The 22,227-nt window shown below is 38.0% G+C and overlaps 1 protein-coding gene across 18 annotated transcripts in view; it reads right to left on the bottom strand.

The window, feature by feature from the left end:
* The window catches only part of phldb1b (pleckstrin homology-like domain, family B, member 1b), a 71,138-nt gene that overhangs the window by 19,665 nt on the left and 29,246 nt on the right, over window positions 1-22,227 (bottom strand). For 11 of the 18 annotated variants that reach the window (XM_026282544.1, XM_026282545.1, XM_026282546.1 and 8 more), the window contains 10 exons: window positions 18,234-19,735; window positions 8,698-8,982; window positions 8,461-8,607; window positions 8,123-8,260; window positions 7,285-7,344; window positions 4,884-5,012; window positions 3,897-4,052; window positions 3,707-3,817; window positions 2,899-2,988; window positions 1,094-1,219 (listed from right to left, as the gene is read on the bottom strand). In XM_026282544.1, coding sequence (XP_026138329.1) covers window positions 1,094-1,219; window positions 2,899-2,988; window positions 3,707-3,817; window positions 3,897-4,052; window positions 4,884-5,012; window positions 7,285-7,344; window positions 8,123-8,260; window positions 8,461-8,607; window positions 8,698-8,982; window positions 18,234-19,735 — 2,744 coding nt within the window. The remainder of the gene's footprint in view (window positions 1-1,093; window positions 1,220-2,898; window positions 2,989-3,706; window positions 3,818-3,896; window positions 4,053-4,883; window positions 5,013-7,284; window positions 7,345-8,122; window positions 8,261-8,460; window positions 8,608-8,697; window positions 8,983-18,233; window positions 19,736-22,227) is intronic. The other 7 variants (XM_026282548.1, XM_026282551.1, XM_026282561.1 and 4 more) reach the window with 4 other exon arrangements.

Raw genomic sequence — 22,227 nt, 5'->3', positions numbered from 1 at the left:
TTATTTTGATTTGATTACTTTTTTGATTTGTCCAACCTGTTTTCAACTTCTTACTGTATATTCAAGAAAGCATAATTATATCCAAATAATGGTTTATTTTATTCTAATTTATATTCTTTTGAAGTTTTGGCTGAATTTAATTATTTTTTTTATTTTATTTTTTTGAATATAGTTTTATTTTATTTTTTTGAATATAGTTTTATTTTGATTTTAGTGTTTATTTTAAGTGATACATTTTTGTGCTTGACCTTAAACTTATTTCACTTAGTTGTAAAGGAAACATTTCATATTTTCTTTCACTTTCTGTTTTGTTTTTTATTTCAGCTTTATTTCAATTAACAAAAAAATGTTTTTTCATAGTTTCAATTAACAATAATAACCCTTATCTGAACTTATTTTTTTTTATTTAAATACAATTTATTCAATGTATTTTACTTGAGATATCATGATGCACCTTATTAAAGCAATAGTTCAACCAAAATGTACATAATAAATGTACATAATTTTGGATTGTGGACCCGTATTTTTATCCAGAAGTAATGGTTTAAAGTTAAAATACCTTAATGATGGATTTGCTTCTTACAAACACACAGTTTTTTTTACTTCATAAAATGCTAATTTATGGACTGGATTACTGTGGATTACTTGTAGATTATTGTGATGTTTTTATCAGCTGTTTGGACTCTCATTCTTACGGCACCCAGTCACTACTGAGGATCCACTGCTGAGCATGTGATGTAATGCTAAAATTATAAACAAACTCATTTACATCTTTTCGTATCTTTAGTACAATTTTTGCAATATATATATATATATATATATATATATATATATATATATATATATAAAATTTTTTTTTTTTTTTTTTTTTTTTTTTTTTTTTTTTTTTCTCAACTATTACTTCAACACTTAATTGGTCAGAATGTTTATGATAAATTACCGTATCATACTGGAAAAAGGAACCGTTGACCCTACTACTGTGCTTGGTGATGGTCATGTATATTATGTAAAGCTAAGAAATATATACAGCACAAATGTAAGTAAGACTAAAGCTTAAAAGAGAGAAGCAGAAAGAAGAGAGCTGCTATGATACCTCACGAGGGGCAGTTACAGCTGGGTCAAGGGCAAGCGAGAGGCCGTGTGAGGAAGCGTTGGCGAGCTGGATGTCATGGCAATCACTCCCATACATCTTATAAACATCCGACAGCTTCAAGTACTCCTGAGACACGTCACCAGTCAACCCATTCACGCAGGACACAAGTTCAGCTGTCAGTTTACTCGCATTAAAACCCAAAGCAGTTCTGTCATATTCATACAACTACAGTGACAGGCATGCCTAGCTTGACCAACAGGGACATGCCTACATCTAACTCTTGTAATTACAAATTACAAGTTACTCAAGCAGTGCATCCCAAATCATGTACTTTTGCACTGTTCTAATATAAATGGTGCAACTAGTGTGTTCACACTGAAAATGTAATAAAAAAAGTGCACTTTAAATACCCAGATGAAGCACTTAAATAACTGGAGAAAAAAAAAATTATAAATCATACATTCAACTATAGCAGCATTAATTACATGATGAAGGGGGAGGAGCTAACAAAGAGAGTTTATGAATGCCAAAATAAGCTTATATAATTAATACACTACATAGAGTACATAGTGCATAACAGTGTATAAGTGTTTAGTGTATAGCGTGTCATTTGGAACGGAGCTATAGTTTCAAGTAGTCCAACTTCAGGCAAATTACTTATAATTTTTTTTTTCTTTTTTTTTGCTGAAAACTCACAAAATGCGGAGTAAATTCTCTCTTAGCAATATTTATTTAGTTTCATAACTATAAAATGATAAACAATAAAATTTTAAAGATTAGAATCAATAAAACTTTCAAATAAATGCTTTTCTTTTCAACTTTCTGTTCATAAAAGCATCCAGGGGAGCTGTATATTTCAATTTTAATAATGTTTCACAATATTGCTGCTTTCCTGTATTTTTTAATAATATATATAAAGTCCTAGAATACGATATTTCACAAAAAAAAAAAAAAAATTACTTAAACCCAAAATATTTGAAAATAAACAAACAAACAAACAAACAAATAATCATTTAAATTTAAAATAAATATATGATGGAAAAGTAATAAAACTATAAAACACAATGGATACAATGAATCTGTAAATCATTTGTTGAATCAGTTCATTTACATGAACTCTCCAAACAAACCAATTCATTCCAATGGCAAAATGTTGTTGAATTGATAAACTCCTTCCAAAACTTTAGAGGGAGTGTGATTTGTCTTTGGAAGCCTCCAAACATCAGATCCCATCAAGCCAAGCGCTTTCAATAAGATAACACTAACTGAGATGTTTTGCACTGACATGTTCTCAGAGCACGTTTTAGTCAGTATTGGCATTTTTAGATGCTCTAGGCTGCATGCATCGACAGTTCAGTTACCTCCCGAGGCACCATGGGATATGAGTGGAATGAGGAAGCATGAAAAGGGGAGGAGTAGGGGTGGTCATCGTCTAACAGGTCAGCCTCGCTGATGTGAAGCACATCCTGGGCGGAGGTTTATAAGTCAAATAATATCCTGAGTCTAAAAGATTTCATTTCCTGTTTCACTAACCACATTATTATTGGATGGCACAAGGGACTCATATGCTACCATCTGGCTAAAAAGCTGAACCTTACAGCTCTCCTAGCCCAAGAAAACCAAACTACAAAGATGAATTGCAAAATGTTTTGCTAAGAAACATACTACAGGTCCACATACTGAGAGCATACTGTACATACTGTATGTTAACCAGCAAATACATTCAAGCAGGGGAACAAATATTCAGCAGTTATATCTTTATAACCTAAGATGCTCATAAAGCATATGATTATAGTTCTGCTTACCTCCTTTATAGTGTTGGAGCTTTTTGGGAATGTCTTTCCACCAGTTAAGCTCTGGTATCTTCTCTCCAGATTGGCCAGCCTTTCCTTTTCCTGAAACACAGATTCCAGGTCAATCAGTTAAAGGCTATCATAATTTCAACAAATAATATGTATTCAAAATAGATAATATCAATAAATGTGTTGAGCACCAAATCATATTAAAATAATTTCTGATGGATCTCGTATGACAATAAAAACTGGAATATTTGATGCTGGAAACTTAAAAGCAGTTTTTTAAATTATAATAATATTTCACAATACAACTGTTTTACTGTATTTATGATCAAATATGTGACCTTGGTCCTTGGACCACAAAACCACTCATAAGTAGCAATTTGTAGCAATAGCCAACAATAAAACATTGTGTGGGTGAAAATTATCATTAGGACATTAAGCAAAGATTATGTCCCATGTAGATATTTTGTAAATTTCCTAACATAAATATATAGTAATATGCTTTGCTGAGGACTTAATTTGGACAAATTTAAAGGCGATCGTGCAATTGTGTAATGTGTAACATTGCCAACACACCGAAAATATAAGCAAAAAAAAAAAAATCTTTTGGATGCGATTAATCGTTTTACAATGCACCGATTTTAATTCAATCATTTAATGCTGAATTTTTTTTTTTTTTTTTTTTTGTTGACCAAGCAACAAAGTAGACAACTAATTCTTGGAGAAATCTGAAGAAAGTCCTCAACCTGAAATGTTCTTAAAATGAGCAAAAACATAAAAAGTGAATATAGTAAGTCATTTTCATTTCCTGTACCTTCTGTAGCAGCTGCAATGCCATACTTCTGTCTTTGGCCAGCCTCTCACACTCCTGAGCAGCCTGTATTCCCAGCTGATTGGCTTGGCTTTCCAATGCTGTGACCTTTTCCTGGAAACAACAGCTTGTAAATGAGTTTGAGATGCTCTTAACGGCTCCATGCTTTGTTACGTGTCTGTGTTTCATGTACTTTTCTTTTGGCGACGCTGCTGTGGTACTGAGCTCTGTCCTGCAGCAGCTGCTGGCTGATGGTCTCGCGCTCCTCCTCCAGACTGCTCTCCTTCTCTAACTGCTGGAACTCCAGGTCCTCAAACTGCTTAGTCGCAGCTTCAAGAGTCTCAGCTTCCTACACACACATATATAAAAGCAGGGGGTCAACAACTAGTCAAAGAATCCCATAAACAACAGCACAATGCATGATCCGCAGCAGCCAAGCTACAGGGAGAAACCCGTAGGAACACATTTCTGCCTGCAAAAGGGCTAGTCATCAAAAAGCACTGTCCGATAAGATTCCTTCAAGTATGCTAATCAAAATAAATATGATATTTCTTCATTTTTTAAACAAAGACTTCCTAGTATGCTTTGTATTTTTGTGTCTTTTTACTTTTTTCTGTGTGGTCTATAGAGAGAAGTTCATGATTTAACCCCCAAACAAGTTACGTGCAAAACCTTTAGCTGTTGTAAATTTAGATTTCATTGGGCATGTCAGTTATAGCTGACTGCCTATTTAATGTTTAAACAAATACTAAACTTAACCTTCTTATATAATTGGCTGTACTTCCAGATAAAAACCATGTTTGTTGATTTTTCTAAACTCTGAACTTTTATTGACTTGCATGATTGATTTGACCAATGAAATCGACTTGCCGGTGGGTTTTGCGCTTAGCTGGTTTGAAGCAAATAATCATGTGAAAGAAGTGAGAGGTATCAAAATAAAACTAGCACTACGTTAGTTTCTGCATTAATAGATTAGTACATTGTTAAGTGTTATTAACATTTTGGCACCAGACAGTAGCATGTAAGAAACCTGAAAAATAGGTTTTGGTGCATTTGGTGCATAGACAACCCAAAAGAGCTTAGTTGGGAATGTGTATCTGGATGGTGGGGTCTATAAAGCCAGAACTGTGGGGGCGGAAGCAGTCGGTATAAAGTGCTGATGTTCCTGATGGTCACTGACCCTCTTGAGTTGTTCCTGTAACTGCTCCCTCAGAGACTCAGGGCAGTTATGGAGCTGGCTCGTCAACTCATTGTACCCATCCTGAAGCCTCTCCAGGGCTTCCCGCTCTGCGTCAACATTAGCCCTCTCCTAGAAAGAAAACACACCATCCGGGGAAGGGGAGAGAAAGAGAACACACAGCTCAAATCCACGCCATGCAGAAGCATCCGAGGTTAGAGGTCACAACAGAGTGGGTGGAGCCAGAAAGGATGAACTCTAAGCCTTAATAAACACTGTGTGGCACTGGACTGTAGGCCGTCAACAGGGCCAAACAGACTTCTGTTCTCAGGCATTTCTTGGTCAAAGACTTCAGATGTAATGATTTATAGATGAGATTATGCTATTTCAGATGACAGGAATTGATTTGTATGGGATCGTCGGCTAGTTTGAAGCTGCCCTTTTTATTTCTTTTATCATAAAAAGAAAGATTTGCAGTAGCATCTTAATGCATCAGAAATATATGTATTTTTTTTAAAGTTAGTCCTCTGATATTTCTAAGGCTAGACGTTGAGTTACTTGAGTTATGCATTGTGTTCTTTCCAGACCAACATTCATAGCACGTCAAAACATCAATAAATCAAAGCACAGAAAGAACCAGATTCTGTTTAAGGAACTTTAAAAAGCCATCTTCAGGGATTTTAGGGGAATTTTCTGTGCTTGCACAAACACTGCACGGATTGTTCGTGGTCGAGATCAATCTAGTACAAATTACAGCTGACCGCGGTAAGGGAAACGGGTTCAGAGCAAACAAACTGATCAATAAAGATCTGAATGAACAAAGCAGTTATGAAAAACCAATCCAAAGTATTGCACAGTATCTATGAATAAAATATTTATATTTTTATATCATTAATTAATCAAAGTTTTTTTTCTCTCTCTCTGTGGAACACAAAAGGAGATTTTTTCTGTTGTTGCTGTTGTTGTTGTTGCTCTTTTCTATACAATTACAATGAATGTAGACTTTAAGCTCTTTAAGGTGCACAGGTACCATACAAGTCGCCTACTATAAAAAAAAAAATACTTGATATAAAAATCTATTAAGTTTTATCAGTTATTATTGAGAACTGCAAGGATTTATTCCAATTGAGTAAAATTTATTTTGTAAAGTGGATTTTTTTTTATTTATTTTTTACAATGCATTCTTTCAAACCAACTTTATATAAAATCATGATATTAATAGATCTAATATCTTAATGTGTCATGCCATATAGTTGTATTTAAAAATTAAAGCCAAGCTATAATATACAGTAGTTTACATTTTGCGATGATACAAGTAATCAACCAGTTGAGATTTGCTATTGATTGTTCCAACCCTGTATAAGTTTATTTTTTATGTTGAACACAAAATAAGACATTTTAAAGAATTTTGAAGAACAATAAAAGTTGTCTGCCCCCGTTGATTTCAGTAGTAGTGAAATTAATTCTATGGAGACCATCAACTGTTTGATTATCAGCATTCTTCAAAATATCTTCTTTTATGTACATCATAAGAAAGAAATTCATACAGTAATGAATAAATGATGACAAAATTTTAATTTCTGGGTGAACTATCCCTTTAACAACATAAATGTCCTACCAGTTTAGTTGTACTGACCACTTTTATGATACTTTTATGTTGCTTTTGCATCCTTTTTGAAGCTGGAAGGCTTTGGTTCCCATTCACTGTAATTCCATGGTGAAAGAACGCCAAGCACAGTGTTCATAATTTCCCCTTTTGCATTCCAGAGACTGAAAGTCAGCCTTATGAAAGTCATAATTTTCATTTATTGGTGAACTATTCCTTTAAGGATCTCTCCAAGAGCATAATACTTGGCGGGAAGGAAAAAAAGGAGACTAGAACACCCAGAGAAACCCATAATCTGATGGATAAGAAAAAAAAGCTGGAATTCTGAAACAGTGTGCAAGAAAAGGCTTTCTAAAAAGAAGTCACATAGTCTCGCACCACTGGAGTTATTGTCCCTCAAAGCCAGTGTGCTAATCCCAAAGCCTGAGTCTGTACTAAGCTAAACAGTTTTGAACCCGAGGGGGCGAGCATAAGAAACGGAAAAACTGTGAGTGCGGGGAAAAAAGCAGTGGAGATTAGAGGTTAATGAAGGCTTGTTAGTGTTGCCAAGCTTTGTAGAGGACCTGATGAGAACCACCACAAAAGGAGAGTAAAAAGACAACACCTCTTGTGAATGAATGCTTGATTACTAGACAGAACTTTGGCTTTCTGCCCAAAAACAAAACTAGTGAACTGCATTTAAATGTGACTATTGTCTTCAGATCCTCTATTGAGCAATGTAGAATGACCAGATGTAATGGGAAGTGCTTTGGCTAGTTTAAATGAGCACTTTCACTCTTTCTTTTGTTTTGTTTTTACCTGGGGATGGCAATCGAGACCAGAATGGGCCTTGAGTGGCCATCCGAAAGAATGGCATGCCTTTAAGAAATGTCAGAGACCAGAAAAGGCTGTTCAGTCCAGAGAGGCTCAACAATATAAAACACAAAACAGTCGGTTGGGGATTTGAATCACTTAACAATTAAGGTGCAGTCACATTTCAGCAAAATTTAATGACTGAAGAACAGCTTGCAATAGCTGTGTTTCTCTTTATCCTCCAAATTGAAAATATGCCTAATGAAAACTCAGATGCATACGTCTGTAGTGCATTACGGTTGCGACATTGCCACCAATGCTTGTGTTTACATCAGCTGCGCTGGGGCACGCTTCAGAAGCATCCCAGAAGCAACTCTCAGCACTGCTTCACTTAAGATACACGCATACGTCTACTTTGATTAAAATCAATGGCTAGTGCAGTGGCTGCAATATACATAAATCTACCAACATCCGTTACAATGACTTATCACGAGAGAAAAAAAAACGTTTTAGCAGCATAACATCGGTTAATGGAAACGCCATCAATTTGCAATAGGATTTTTATAGACATTTCAAAAATACACCTAAAGTTTTGAGCAAATATGTAATGAAAACCTGGCTAATAAAGTCACTTTTAAACCAAGCACTACCAACTCAACCAGTTGCAAAATCTGTGAAATTCGAGATGATGGTTTTCGACAATGAAAATTCATCAAGCGATGCTAAATATGACCACACCTTTATGGAAACATTTTTTTCTTCCACATGAGAAATGAATGCATTAATGTGTTCTGAATATGGAAAATTCCATTCTGTGAGCTTTCATGTGGTGTGTGCATCCTACCTTGTCTTTCTCTCTCTGGATGGTGCTCTCCAGTTCGCTGAGTTTGTGCTGCAGCTGGTTGATAATCTCTGTCTCGGCCTCAATTTGCTCCAGCTCGGCCTGTCTCTCTCCCTGCAGCAGAGCTCTTTCCATCTCCGCCTGTCCAGATCAACACGTCAGACAGAGCAATTCTCACACAGGCCACATAAACACACCCGAGAGCTCCATCTGACATTCTCTGTTCCACTATGCATCACTTCCCTCTGCTTCCGACTCTTATCCACTATAATTAGCAAAGGACTTCCTGTATATCCTTCAGTGTATTTCACTCTATAAAAATGTTTATGAGAGCGGCTCACCTCCTGTTTGGACTCCTGAAGTTGCTGCTCCAGTTCTGTGATTCGAGCTTTGAGCTCATCTACCTTTGCCAGCACCCGAACGCGCTCCTCCTCCAGGTATCCCAGTTCCAGACGGCCAATGCTGCCCGATCCCAGAGAGTCCTCTGCCTGAATACAATTTCTTATTATTATCAATGATTGAAAATGGTGAAAACATATATCAATTGTTCCCATTTAAAGAAGGAAAGGGTGTCCGACCTGTCCATTTTGTCCATTTAACAGATCTGCTGGGGTCCGTCTGTCCTGCTGCGCACTCTCAGTGCTACTACTGTCCTCCTTCAGGTTCTCCTCTTGGCTTTCACGATGTCTCTGCGCCACCCTTAGGGAAGCACTGCTCATACTGTCCAAGGAAGGACGTCTGACGTTAAGCCCGTCCCTTGAGCCAAGCCCAGAGACGCCCATCCTGCCCAGATCTCCCGCGGGCCCGTCGCCCTTGTTGTACTCGGCACAGAGGTTCAAGATTGTTTCCAGCCGCTGACGTTCCTAAAAACACAACAGAGATGAGCTATTAGATGGCAAAAATTGTCCTCATGTTATCTAATTTCCTTTGCGCCAGCCTCTGGCACTCAGCATCCTACTGGTGCCAATCTGAAGAGAGAGGAGAGGAAATAAACAGAAGTGGCACTGTCTGGAGAGACTCTTATCAGGACACTGTCCTCAAGCGAGAGGATGCGGCCCTACTTTAAGCACATACAAACTCCCAGCACTTGTCAAAACAGGCCCTCTCTTAAGGCATACACCGAAACAACTACACAACTACAAAGAACTCATGTACTGTCAGCCTGGGGGGTCTGAATGTGCTAACAGCTGCCCTCTCAAGCCAGTCGGGGCCACCTCACAGACACATTCTCAGTGTGACCTTTGGCCATTTCATGGCATTTGCACCAGACTGAGGCACCGACTTACCGCTGAGTAACACAGTCTGTATGGTACACAAATGGAAAGAATATACGTCATGTTAACACAGTATCTAGATATGCTTCTCAGATTGGATGTAAAATTTTCTTTTGAGGTTACAATGCATTTATCAATTCTGTTTGGGTCATATGAATACAATATATAATAAAATGTATTGATTTAAATGTTAAATTATGCAGCTAGACATTTAGAATTATTACTTGGAAACGAATGAGCACTTTGGAATTTTGCATATAGCTATAATGGTCACCATGTGTTATAGTACATATGGTGCCCATTAACCCTTGTTGTCTTTATTGTTTTAACTTGATATGGTACTATTTTTTGAAAGAAAGAAATGTATTCATTATTCAGCGAGGATGCATTAAATTGATCAAATAGGACATCAAAGAGATTTATAATGTCAAAAATATTTCTATTTCAAATACATGTTGTTTTTTGAACGTTCTATTCATCAAAGACTCCTGAAAATATTAAGCAGCACAACTGCTTTTATAATTATGAGAAGCATTTCTTGAGCACCACATATTAAAATGATTTCTGAAGGATCATGTGACACTGAAGACTGGAGTAATGATGCTGAAAGTTCAGCTTTGCCATCAAAGGGGGAAAAAAAAGACATTTTAAAACATATCTTAATGAAAAATATATTTTTTTTAATTCTAGCAATATTTCGCAACATTACAGTTTTTTTTTTTACTGAAGTATAAACTACTTTTTTTTTTTAAATAGACTTTTTAATGGTAGTATGCATGTAATATTACATTTTTCAAATAAATAAATTCTCTATTTTTTGAGAGCTGCTCTGTCACAAACCCCGACTAGAATAAACCTTGCTGTAGGACATAAAATAATTACACATGTTTAAATCAACACCAGAAAAGGAGGATAAACAAAAAGATGCACGCTGCTACTCCAGCAGATTGTGTGTGCTCTCTTTGATGTGCTCTAGAGACTTGATGAGCTCAGTGTGATTTGTGGAGGACTGTGATGAGTATTCTCCAAACCCTTAATTAGCTCAACCTGTAATCATCAGCCTCCTGAATCTCCAGGATCATACTCAGACGGGGAACATGGCCGAGGGGAATCAGTTTAGACTGTTCCCATGGCCCTTTTCCCATCAAACTAGCAAATTACCTCAGACAGAGAGATGCTTCTATATCAAAAACTAACAGAATCTTTCATCCAAAGTGAAACCAAACTAAAATGATTATGGCTTGAATTTAAATTGGTGGCTCAGAGAGACCATTAAAACGGATCCGTTGACATAAATCACTTAAAACCCCACAGCACAGGAGAATGTTCAATCACTTATCAGAACAACAACAACATGTCTTCACCTGACAGACATGTCTCGTCGAGAAAATTACACATCCGAATTATGAAAAGCCCCCGTGGTTTCATTCCTCAGGCCCTGTAACAACCCACAGACACTTCTAATACTGAAGAGGTGATATCACAGAAACTTTCTCTCCAACTACAATTTGCACCAATAATTGCTGTATACTATAACAGCTCATTATCTCCGCTAAAAAGCCAAGGGCAACATCTTCCATTTTAGAGATTTTTTGGTCAAAGACCGTCAAGACCTCAAACACAGATTTTCTCAGTTCTAAAATATACATTTAGACCAGGACTATACAACAGACCCTGATGTGCATAACACTCATTTATGAGTTTAAAGGCTTCCCTCATTAGTAGGTCCCCTCAGGGAAAGGAAATTGTTTAAGATCAGGGTGGCACACCCTGAGTTTTAAAAGCGCTCTGAAGCACACAGAGGCTGAGGGAACTGTAGGAGGGAGTCTAATCATTTGATCTGCTTCAATCCAGGCCTTTTGAGCCTCTGATCCTGGAGTTTACAGCCAGGCTTGATGAGTGTTTCCAATCAAAGCCAGTGCTACCTGAACACTTCTAAAGCAATAGGTTGCTTCACTGTGCTGTAAAAGCAGCCCTAATACAACACATGAAGGAATACGTTAACACTCAAGTCATGGAACAACATATTAAATACGTATATGAGCAATATATGACAGAATGCATCAGTCTAATACATGTAAAAGTACAATATTAGTAATTAAGCACTAGTTCTATATACTTTTATATGCACAGTACAACTAACTCAAATAAAAGCATGTATTGAAAACCACACACTCACCCTCACTGTGACGTGTTAAAAGTAGCACACTAGTCAGAGTCCTGTGGTTCTCTCAGATGTTTCCTCATTGAGTAGCTCTCCAGAACTCACACACACGCTGAGATGAACAAATAAAGCCCCTAGTCCCTCCTCCTCCAACTCTCTCTCTCTCACACTCATACATACACATACACTCCATTTTCTGAAACATAATGGTACATAAATCGATCACATCTGGCTCATTTCTCTGCTGGTGGCTGCTGTTAATGATGATATGATTCAATGTTCTCAAAGGCTTATTGAAATGGATGTCTTGTTTTTTCTATCAAGGCTTTGAAACATGCGAGAGGGGAGGCCCAGATCCGAGTTTAAATACTATTCATTGTAACCCACTCAGGGGTAAGTGCTTACTAAACAACAACACCGTTTGCGTGGGCGCTGGTCAGATGTTCCCGCAGAAACTGGAGGAATACTGTTGACGTGAAAATTACCATTCAGTCAAATGCTACATGCTGAAACCCAGATGGAAAAATATACAGGGTTTCCACTGAACCAGTATGTGGGATAGCCGTTAAGCACTTCATACTTTCCAGATGACAGCAATGAACAGACGTAGCTCTCTGTTTACAAAGCTCCCCACTTTGCTAGGAGTTTCATGTCTCATTCAGGTGTGTCCATTTCAGGAAAACGGCAAATGTTACACTCACACTGCTCTGCAAAGTGGCCCATTCTGCGTTTTTATAGTCAAATCTAGTCAAACAACATCACAACCTTCCTAATCTGGCATGAGGTTCAAATTTCAGTAGTATAATTTCATAAATTCATATAAAATTCACTTTAATATATATATATATATATATATATATATATATATATATATATATATATATATATATATATACACATACATACATATATATATATATATATACATATACATATACATATACATATACATATATATATATACATACATACATACATACATATATATATATATACATATACATATACATATACATATACATATACATATACATATACATATACATATATATATATATTCATTATAAAAACTCAGAAGTTCCATTATAAACCTCTGAATTATCATTAATTACCATAACTCTCTATTGTCTAGTAACTTTTAGTTTTATTTTCTGTCATTGTTCAAAACCAGTGATCAATAATGTAGATCCAATAAATGTCTAACAACAATAACAATAATAGTAATAATAATAATAATATATGTACGTTAAAGAAATATTTCATATAATAGATATAATTAATAAAAAAAAAAGAACATAAATAGGAAATAAATAGGAAACTTTTCAGTTCTGTTACACTGAAGAAGAAAAAGATGAAGAAAAATGAAAATTACTGCCCTTTAAGTGGCCTGGTTAGGAATTTAAAAGTGCCAGATTCATACCATCACACACACACTAAAAAAGCAAATCTGTGTCAACTGTTATATGAAAGCGTCTCCACAGTGAAAATGTCTCAGGTATTGAACATAGACAGTCATTAGTGACACTAGAAGTCCAAATAACTGATAGATGGCATTTAGATAAACATTCCAGCTCTTTCATTTCCGCTCTCTTATTTTTTATGCATTCCAACCACACATGGACCAATCAGAGCTCAGGAGACACGGGCTTTGCCTCCTGATCTCAGCTCTTACATTCCACTGTCTTCCCTCTGTCTGTAATGACACACACACAGCTCCTCAAATCCTTTTTCATCGCCTCTCAAGCCCCCTGCCATGTAAGAGGCTCTCTCCTGCTCCTCCTGACCGTTTTTTGTCTCTAAATGTGTGCCGGGGTCACTGGGCCAATCTCAATGCTGTGACGTGCCCGGATTGTTTGAATACCTTTAACCAGACAGTCTTCAACTGCTTCTGTTCTGAGCATCCAAAGCAAACAACCAAGAAATATTCAAATGTGCACTCTCAGCACTGTCACATGTCTATTTACATATATTTGCAATTAAATAAAATTAATATAGACATATTTAAATATAAAATTATATAAAAAAAATTATATTAACTATAAAAACACATTCACACACACACTTTGACCTGAACTACACACTTTGACTACAGACTTAACCAAGCTCTCTAGCATTAAGCCCTCCAGTAAACATCCTGGGATGACACTTCTGTTGCTGATATATGTTATATTTCAAACAAAAACAACTGCTTTCATAATGTCTTTGAAAAGCAGCACATCATCACAAACGAGATGCATCTGATCACGTTGGACTTGATGGGAACCTCTAGTTTCACATGGACTTTGAGGAAAAACAGCTTACATTTTTGGAATAGAAAAAGAAATGTCTAGACACACACAGCTGTGAAGTATGAGAAACTTGCTTGACCCTCGAAATAAAGATCCAAAAAAAGGGCTTGGGGAATTTTACACAGAAGTCCTTGACTTGACTTGAAATTCAAATTTTCGTCCTCAAGAAAAACACCCAAAAGATTAACAATTCTGTTATTATGTACTTGTCCCTGTGTCTGAAAGCACACATAAAGGTCTAGTTGCGAAAGCTAAAAGAGGGAACTCATACATGAGTGTTGCATAGAACAGTAGCATATAATTCACATGGATGCATTATCCTCCGCATCCAAAGACAGAAAACAGCACCCTTTCTACAGGCCTTCAGATACCTGGCAAAAGAACAAGACATAAATAGTGGCTTATATTAGACCTTGGCTGTTATCTGTACAATTGTAGTAAAAAGGTGAGGACATAGAGTGGCCTTTGGCCTCTTCTGGTTTATCGGTTTGGATCATTGTGTCATTTCATGGCTACGTTTAGATCATCGAGATGCAGCAGAGGACAGAACCAAGCGTCACTTCTGTGAATCCCTTGGCACACTTTGGAACAGTAATAGTTTCATTGCCAGCTCTTCTCAAAAACACCAGGGAGAAGGGGTCTCTGCTCAAGGGCAGAAGAAGAATTTGAATTTTATCTCACACATTTATATTTCTTTGCTACACTGTAAAAATATCCCCTATCCAACATTGGCAATACTTGTATACCATGTCATACTCACAAGGACAAAACACCATAAGGAAAACACACAAGAAATGCATGCCCCCTGAATACTAACTAAATAACATTAAAATGCATTACAAATGACAAAAATGAGAAGAAACAAAATTGCCTGTTCACTTTCCTTCAATCTCCTTAAATGTACAAATTAAAGGAATAGTTAACCCCAAAATTTAAATTGTCATCATTTGTTGTCTTTTTAAAATCTTTATGAGCTTCTTTCTTATGCTGACCATAAAAGAAGATATTTTGAAGAGCGCTGGTAATCAAACAACTGATGATTCCTATTGACTCTTCCTATGGAAGTCAATGGGGACCAACAACTGTTTGGTTCTTCTCACTGTTTGTGTTCAACATAAGAAAAAAAATGTATAAAGATGAAAATTTTCATTTTGGGGTGAACTATTCCTTTAAGGTTGGAAATGTGAGATGATCTGTGTAATTAAGTTTAATACGTTAGTGTTCGTTGAAATCTCTTATGTTAAGTATGAACAATAGCAACAATGATATACTTGCACAACTAATAAAACCACAAGTCTATCTAAATAATGGAAATCAAGCACCACAAGTGACTGTCATGTAGTCATCAAATGCCAGTCTCTATGTCTCTATCTTTCAGGATTTCGGAGTCACCTGTGCAAATGTCAAACAGATCTTTCTGAGAAACCTTGAATATTGCTTTATATAACAAGATGAGGTGTTGCTAAGAGTACTCAGTGTTGTTCTTCACTGTCTTGATTACAAGAGCCGGGTCAGAATAACTAAAGTCTGCACTGACCCAGATAATCATCACCACAGAAAGTCAGTTAAATGTCTCTTTTTCTCAAATACTCTCTCTCTCTCTCTCTCTCTCTGTCTGTTGTTGTGAGGAGAATCAGTATCAACCCGTCCCAGAGCAGATAACTCATTTTACACTGATCTGCAAGAAAACAGGAAGCAAACACATTAAACCAGCAACAAAATGCTCCAGAGGGAGCTCATATGCATCTTGCTGTGTCACAGGATACTGCTTTTATCTTCATCAGAATGATTCTAATTGCACTTGGTCAAAATGAATTACATTAGATACCTCTTGTCTCTTCCTCCCTCTCTATCTGTTACAAACACACATAGTTATGTTTCTGCATAATGTTGCCAGTGAAAGTGGATATATTTAGTGTGCTAATCCACAAGAGCAGTGGGTCAGATGCTTGTCATGCAGACCTCTTGTGTCCCCTGTGCAGATATCTGCCCTCCCAACAACGTGCGCATGGTTACATCTTCATAGTAGAACAGGTTTCCATTAATTTGACTGACTCCCTGCAACCTAGAAGCATTCCAGTTCATTTAAATGGGCTATAATAACTTTTATTATCATTATCATTATTATTTAGAATGATAAATGATGTCAGAAGGTTCATTGCATGAAGAAGAATCGTAAATATTCTTCATGATATAACGAATTATAAAATTTCATGATATTTCCCCTTTTAAAAGTCTTACTAAAACAGAGTACTTCCTCAATGACACGTCTGCTTTTACTGTGTAGCAAATGTCAGTTTTAATGGAGTAATGGAAATGTGATGTCATCGTGGGAGCTCTCAGTCAAAAAAACAAAAAACGAGGTCATCTATAGCAGGGCTGGCATCAGTGTGGCACTCGAGCTGACTGACAGAATGGTTTTTCTAGTGACTGACGCCTTATGCCAAGTGTGTGTGTGCCAACAAGGCTGTATCTAAGGTAACCATGTGTGCCTCTGGAGCCTTGTGGCAGTTTAGGGATGATTAATTATGCACTGCAGACTGGACTGGCTCACACTCACTCAACTGTACATAAAATGAAGAAATACACTTTCATATTTTTTTATTTTTACAGTTTGCTGAGTGGTGATTTCTGATTACGTTCTAAATAATTTAGACCCTTTTTTTTAGTCACATCTGACTATGTGTAAACTATAGTGCATCAAGAACAAAGTGGAATATGTAGACATTTATAACAGAACTCATGTAAATATCGTTTAAGGAATTTATGCAACAAACTGCAGTAACATGATTCGTCCTCAAAGAGGTTTTTATTATTTTGTACTGTTTCTCTGAGGACCACTTATAACGTTATCAAGATTTGTACATAAAAAACATAATTTAGAATAGCTATTTTCGGTCCACTGCTGTGTTTTAGGTTAAAAACGCATAAACACTCATATCAAATGATCTGTAATAACAGACAAAGCAATAGTGACCACGTAATAAAAACAGTTAATCATTGCGTTCTATACCGTGCAATGTTACGTGAAGTTTTGCCTGACCTCTCCTCTGTATGACAGTCAGCTGGCAAAAAAATCTAAACCTGCACTCCCTGGAGCACATTTCAGCTTGTCTTGCTAGGCAGTGTCCCGCTCCTTCTCAGCAGGAGCCAAGGGGCAGTCAAATGAACAGATGCATCACACTGTTGTAATCGAAATTCAGACTTGCTTGACGAATGATGTATGGAACTGCAGAAATGAGTGAACAGATGAGTGCTGTCTGTTAATGGACCACATAAGCCACCAGACCCTGTCAAAAATACCAGTTCACAAAAAAGGCGAGTGATGTAATGGCTGACAGTCAGAAAATTCAAAAGAAGATCTGATCTTTCTTCACAGAGCAAACATTATTAGCTATTTACACTTGAAATTTTGCAAATATTTCAGAACAAGGTCTGAATCAAAGGTCATTTCTTGTTTGTCTAATTTTGTACTTGGAGATCAGCACATTTGTGAGGATGAGGTCATTGGCATGTTGAGCTCATTTATTGTAGCTCATTCTTTCAGCATTTTTTCCAGCACATTTCATCAGCAAAGAGCCAAATAAAGCACACTAGGAGCATACTAGAACTGTGCATGCTAAGCAAATAGCATACTACAGATACTCTCTGTTGGGAGTGTTGGAGCATAACTTTGTACGCTCAATTAGATTACCTCCTTTTCTGGGAGCAATAAACAACCACAATGGGTAATTACAAGGAAAGCGGACAAGAGCTGTTTCAGACACAAACACATATAAAACTTCACAGGGGCCTTTGTCTCAGTGGCTTCATTCTGGGCTGCAAACTGGACCAAGATGTCTACTGTTCCCTCCCACCTCTCAGTAAAAGAGACAACAAACAATGGGGTTGCCATGGTAAATTCGGAGCCCTCTTCCTCAGCACGACAGTGGATTAGTCAGTGTGTCAGTTCTGCCTGAGACGTGCAGTTGCATTTTCTCCAAATGCCCTGCATTCTCACCAAAAGCACAATTGCTAATGCTTGCTCGGTTTGTTAAGATTAGATGTAGCCATTGGTGTACACTGAGGAGCTTTCCTGGAAAATATTAACTGTAGAAACTTGCAATTTACATATCATCGGAAGACATGCAGAGGCAGCACTCTACATGACATGTACAAACAGAGACAGGGAGTACTTCTTAGAAGGATTCTTTATACTAGGATGTGGCTTTCAAGTGGGCATTGCATACAAATGATTTTAGATATTTCCTCAGAGCTAACTGCACTTTACTTTGGTCTTGATGTGGTTTTTAGTGGATACATGAAGTCAGCTTTCTGGTAAATACTTGGTTTAATATTTTGTTATATAAATGCATGTATTTTTAAGGGTGCCACTGCACCTCACTCACCAGCCTCTCCATTTCTTGCTCTCTGAGTCGCTCTTCTCTTTGGCGCCGGTGGTACTCCAGAAGGTCATCCTCATTGTCGCTGATCTCTGTGATGCTATTTTTGCGCTCCCTCATGCCAGGGTGAGGCATCCGAAGGTCCTTGTGGCCTGCTGACATCTTTCTGTGGCTCCTAGGACTTGATCGTGGCGATGAACCAGGCAGAGAACCCAGGCTGAATGCAGAGGACAGCGAGTTCCCAAAACTGGCCTTCTGTCCACTGCCTTCCCCCATCAGTCCAGAGGTGGGTGAAGGACTACGAGCACGCACCCCACGAGGGCTAAATGGCTCCTCTGTAGGAGACCCTGCTTTCCTCCTGAGTCTGGGACTCTCTGGCACCATTCTTGGGGATGGACTCTCTGGAGTCCGCAGGGTTCCCGGTAGAGCTCCAGGGAGCACAGGAACCCCCCTGCGAGCTATAGAGGGGCTAAGAGGAGGAAGCTCCCTCATGCTGCTCCCTTCAAGGTTCCTGCGGGCCAGCCGCGGACTTTCTGGAGGCTGCAATGTGCGAGGATGTGGGTGTGGAGGTCCACCCTGAATGATGTGGACAATGGGGTCCAAAGGGGGCTGGAAAGATCGCGAGGGTGGGGAGAGTTGGTTAGATGGGCTAGAGGTCATGGAGCGATCTGACTGAGGCTGCTCTCGGAAAGGACTTGAGGGCCGATCCTGGAGAACAATGGCAGTTTTGGTTCTAGGACTAGAGGGCGAAGAGGATGGGGATGCGGTGGAGAATTTGGGGGTCAGTTTGGGACTACCTGGAACTGGAACCCGACTGACAGATGGGTGATCAGTCGGAGCAGTAAAGATTGAGACTGAGGGCAGAATGTGAGTCTGTATGGGGCTGTCTGGGGTTTTAGCCACCAAGCTGTCTTGGTTCAACCCCCTACGACTTGGCTTTGGGCTCGGCGGTGCTTCTAAAAGAGCCTTTCGCTGTAGTCTGGGACTCTCAGGCACCTTTGGCCCACTGTTGCCACAGGAATAGCTTGGCAGTATGGTCCGTGGCTGAGGTATGGGTGGCTGGCTAGTGTAATTGTAACTAGAAGACCTCACTGGCACAGGAGGAAGCATGTGAAGCTGGTTCTGACAACCACTTGGAGATGGACTGGCATAGCTGCCACTGCTGGCAGCAGATGGGGATGAGAGAGGAGAGAAAGGAGGAGAGGTATTCTCATAACTGGAGCCCACGGACATAGCACCAGGGCTTGTTGGGGGTGAGAGAAGGAAGCGCCCCCCACCATTTAACATGGGGGACAAGGGAGACTGAGATATGGGCTGACCAGAGGGCTTCTTTGACTCAGAGGAAGAGGGCTGAGGGTCATCCATGACTAATGAGTCCATAATGTCCTGAAGGTCCTTCTCAATGGAACTGACGATGGCACTTTGATCAGGGCGCACGCTCTCGTTGGAGACCGAGTTAGATTTTGGTGCTCTTGATGAGTGGTTCCCATTGACCAGGTTCTCAGAATCTGAAAGAAGAGATAACAGTCATAAGCCTTTGCCATATACAAAAATCTAAATACATATCTTTTAGGACAGCTAAGGTGTAGCTGTAATTAATTAATTAACAAATCTTTCTTCTGAATCAGTCGACATGGTTGACAAAACCATTCTGAATGATTGGTTCACATATAAGATTGAAAGGATTTTTAGTCAACAACAATCTTTTTCAAAATAATAGACAAGCTGATAATGAGTAGTCAGACAGTTTTTAAGAATTTTACTGATTGGGGCAGAAAGTATGTCACTTTAGTCTTATAACAGAAATGTTGCAATGATAATGAAAGAGTTGGTCTTCAATAAACAGCTTTTATAGAAGCTTTTTGAATTTATTATTGTTTCGTATACAGTAAAGCCTAATAATATAAAGGTTTAAAATCACTTAAACTCAATATAAAACCTAAAGTTAATCCACCATGTATATCTTTAATTGACCATTAATGCAATGTCACGATGATAGGGACCATGTGATGACAACTTCATGATGTAAAAAAATAATAATAAAATAAAATAAATAAATCCTGGACTGGTTAACTGAAATTTTTTTTAGAAAAAAACAGATTCTCAATAATGATTTCAGAATTCCCATCACTAACCAGCTGAGCCCAACAGAGTGCTGAAAACAGGAAGAGCACTTACGAGTAAGTGGATGCATTTGGCTTCTTCACCCCACCTAACCCCAACTATTATCCTCAGTTCTACACCTTAGCTTTTAATGCAAGTACCTGCAGCTCTTTTGGCACTGCAGAGATGCATTTAATCCATTAGCCCCTTTAACAGCCTTCAAGTTTAACACTGCTGCCAAACCCACAGAAGATGAATGCTGAAGTAGAAATAGTGGTTACCAAATGGAAATTCAGAGAGAAAGTCTGCCAGGCTCCAGCCTGAGAGGATAAACGTCAAACGAATATGTGCTCATATCTAAATCAGAGAGCCCCGCTGGTAATTCAGTCTCTCTCTCAGACAACTGACCATCTCCAATGTAAATGGTTCATCTGCTGAGACAGACCGTCAAAGTAAGAATGGTCATTATCTAAACCAGTGGTTTTCAAACTGGGGTCCGGGAAACCCCAGGGGGCTGCAAGTGTAAGCTAGGGAGCTGTAAATTAATATTACTGTAATAATTTCTGTAAATCTGCTTTGGAACTATTTTACAGTGAAAAACAATTCAGTTCAAATAAATGTAATTAAATTCAAAATAAAATTTTATTGAAAATACTTATCCCCAAGTTTAAACATATAACATTAGTCTAATAGTGGAAAGTTCAACTTAATAAAAAAAGTATTATTCATTTACTTTGGTTTTAGAAGAATTCCAATACTAAAGCCAATTAGTTGATTTTGAACACAAGATGTTTTGTAATATGATGCTAATTATGTTTCTCAGACAGTGTACATGGGCCTGTTTACATGAAATACAAAGCTGATTTTATATTTAAGGAAAGGTGCAATTATCATATTTGGAGGTCCTTGGCATCACAAAACTTCTGGTCTAATCCAAACAAAAAATGCAGAAATAATACCCAAGTTATGATTTGCCCCCTCAGTTCATCAGAACATTATTATTTTTCATATAACTCTCCATATGTAAACGATTTAACACTGCATCAAACTTATTTGGTACTATACATACATATGGCATAAGTAATTTATAATCATATGCATAAGATTCTGAGTGAGTCACAGAACTGATTTCACAACATCCAAAACTTGATCAATCTTGCTCTTGCCAGCTCAGCGTTTGCGTTTCTATGCCACAAATCTCTCCTGATTACAAAACTCTCCCTGTTCCAACTCCTCACAAATAATGCATAAACACAACCACCTTTCCAAGTGTTGTTGTTTATTTTTTTTATTTTTTTTTTATAGTCATCGTGTTGTAGAAATAAGTCAGAGCAGCTGACGATGCCTCATGCTCAATTTTCCATTTAAATCCCAGTGAAAAACAAAAGGTTTAAAGAAAGCACAAGTACATTGATACAGTTGATTATTGAGAAAGATCTTTCATGTGACAAAATGATACATGCCAACTTGACAAGTAGCGACTATAAAATAATACATATGCTACATACAGTATGTCCGTATACATATGCAGCCTATATAACGATCGGTACTTACAGATGAGAACAAGCCTGTGGAAACGCTAAGCCGCTGCGCTTGGTTTATAACCCATAACCGACCTCAGTATCAAAAGTAAGGCTCCCGCATTCCGGTTCTTGAACTAGGCCAGCTGCACCGGCCACACGGTACTCAGGCAGGAGTATAAAACGCCGAAGATGAGATATTCCAGCCGGGCTTGGTGAGCCTGGCGCCGCTACACCATCGCTGAGGCCCCCTCCCTCCCCTGTCCACGGTGCTGATGTGACTGACTACTGGCTGCACGGGGCGGAGCCTACATTCTTAAAGCGACAGTGCACATTTTGAAGATAAATTCACATGGACACTGATGTGACTGTGAGTT

The sequence above is a fragment of the Carassius auratus genome, chromosome 15, assembly GCF_003368295.1.
Source record: "Carassius auratus strain Wakin chromosome 15, ASM336829v1, whole genome shotgun sequence".
Lineage (NCBI taxonomy): Eukaryota > Metazoa > Chordata > Actinopteri > Cypriniformes > Cyprinidae > Carassius > Carassius auratus.
The sequence above is the reverse complement of the archived record's forward strand: the minus strand, read 5'-3'. Positions and strand labels throughout refer to the sequence as shown.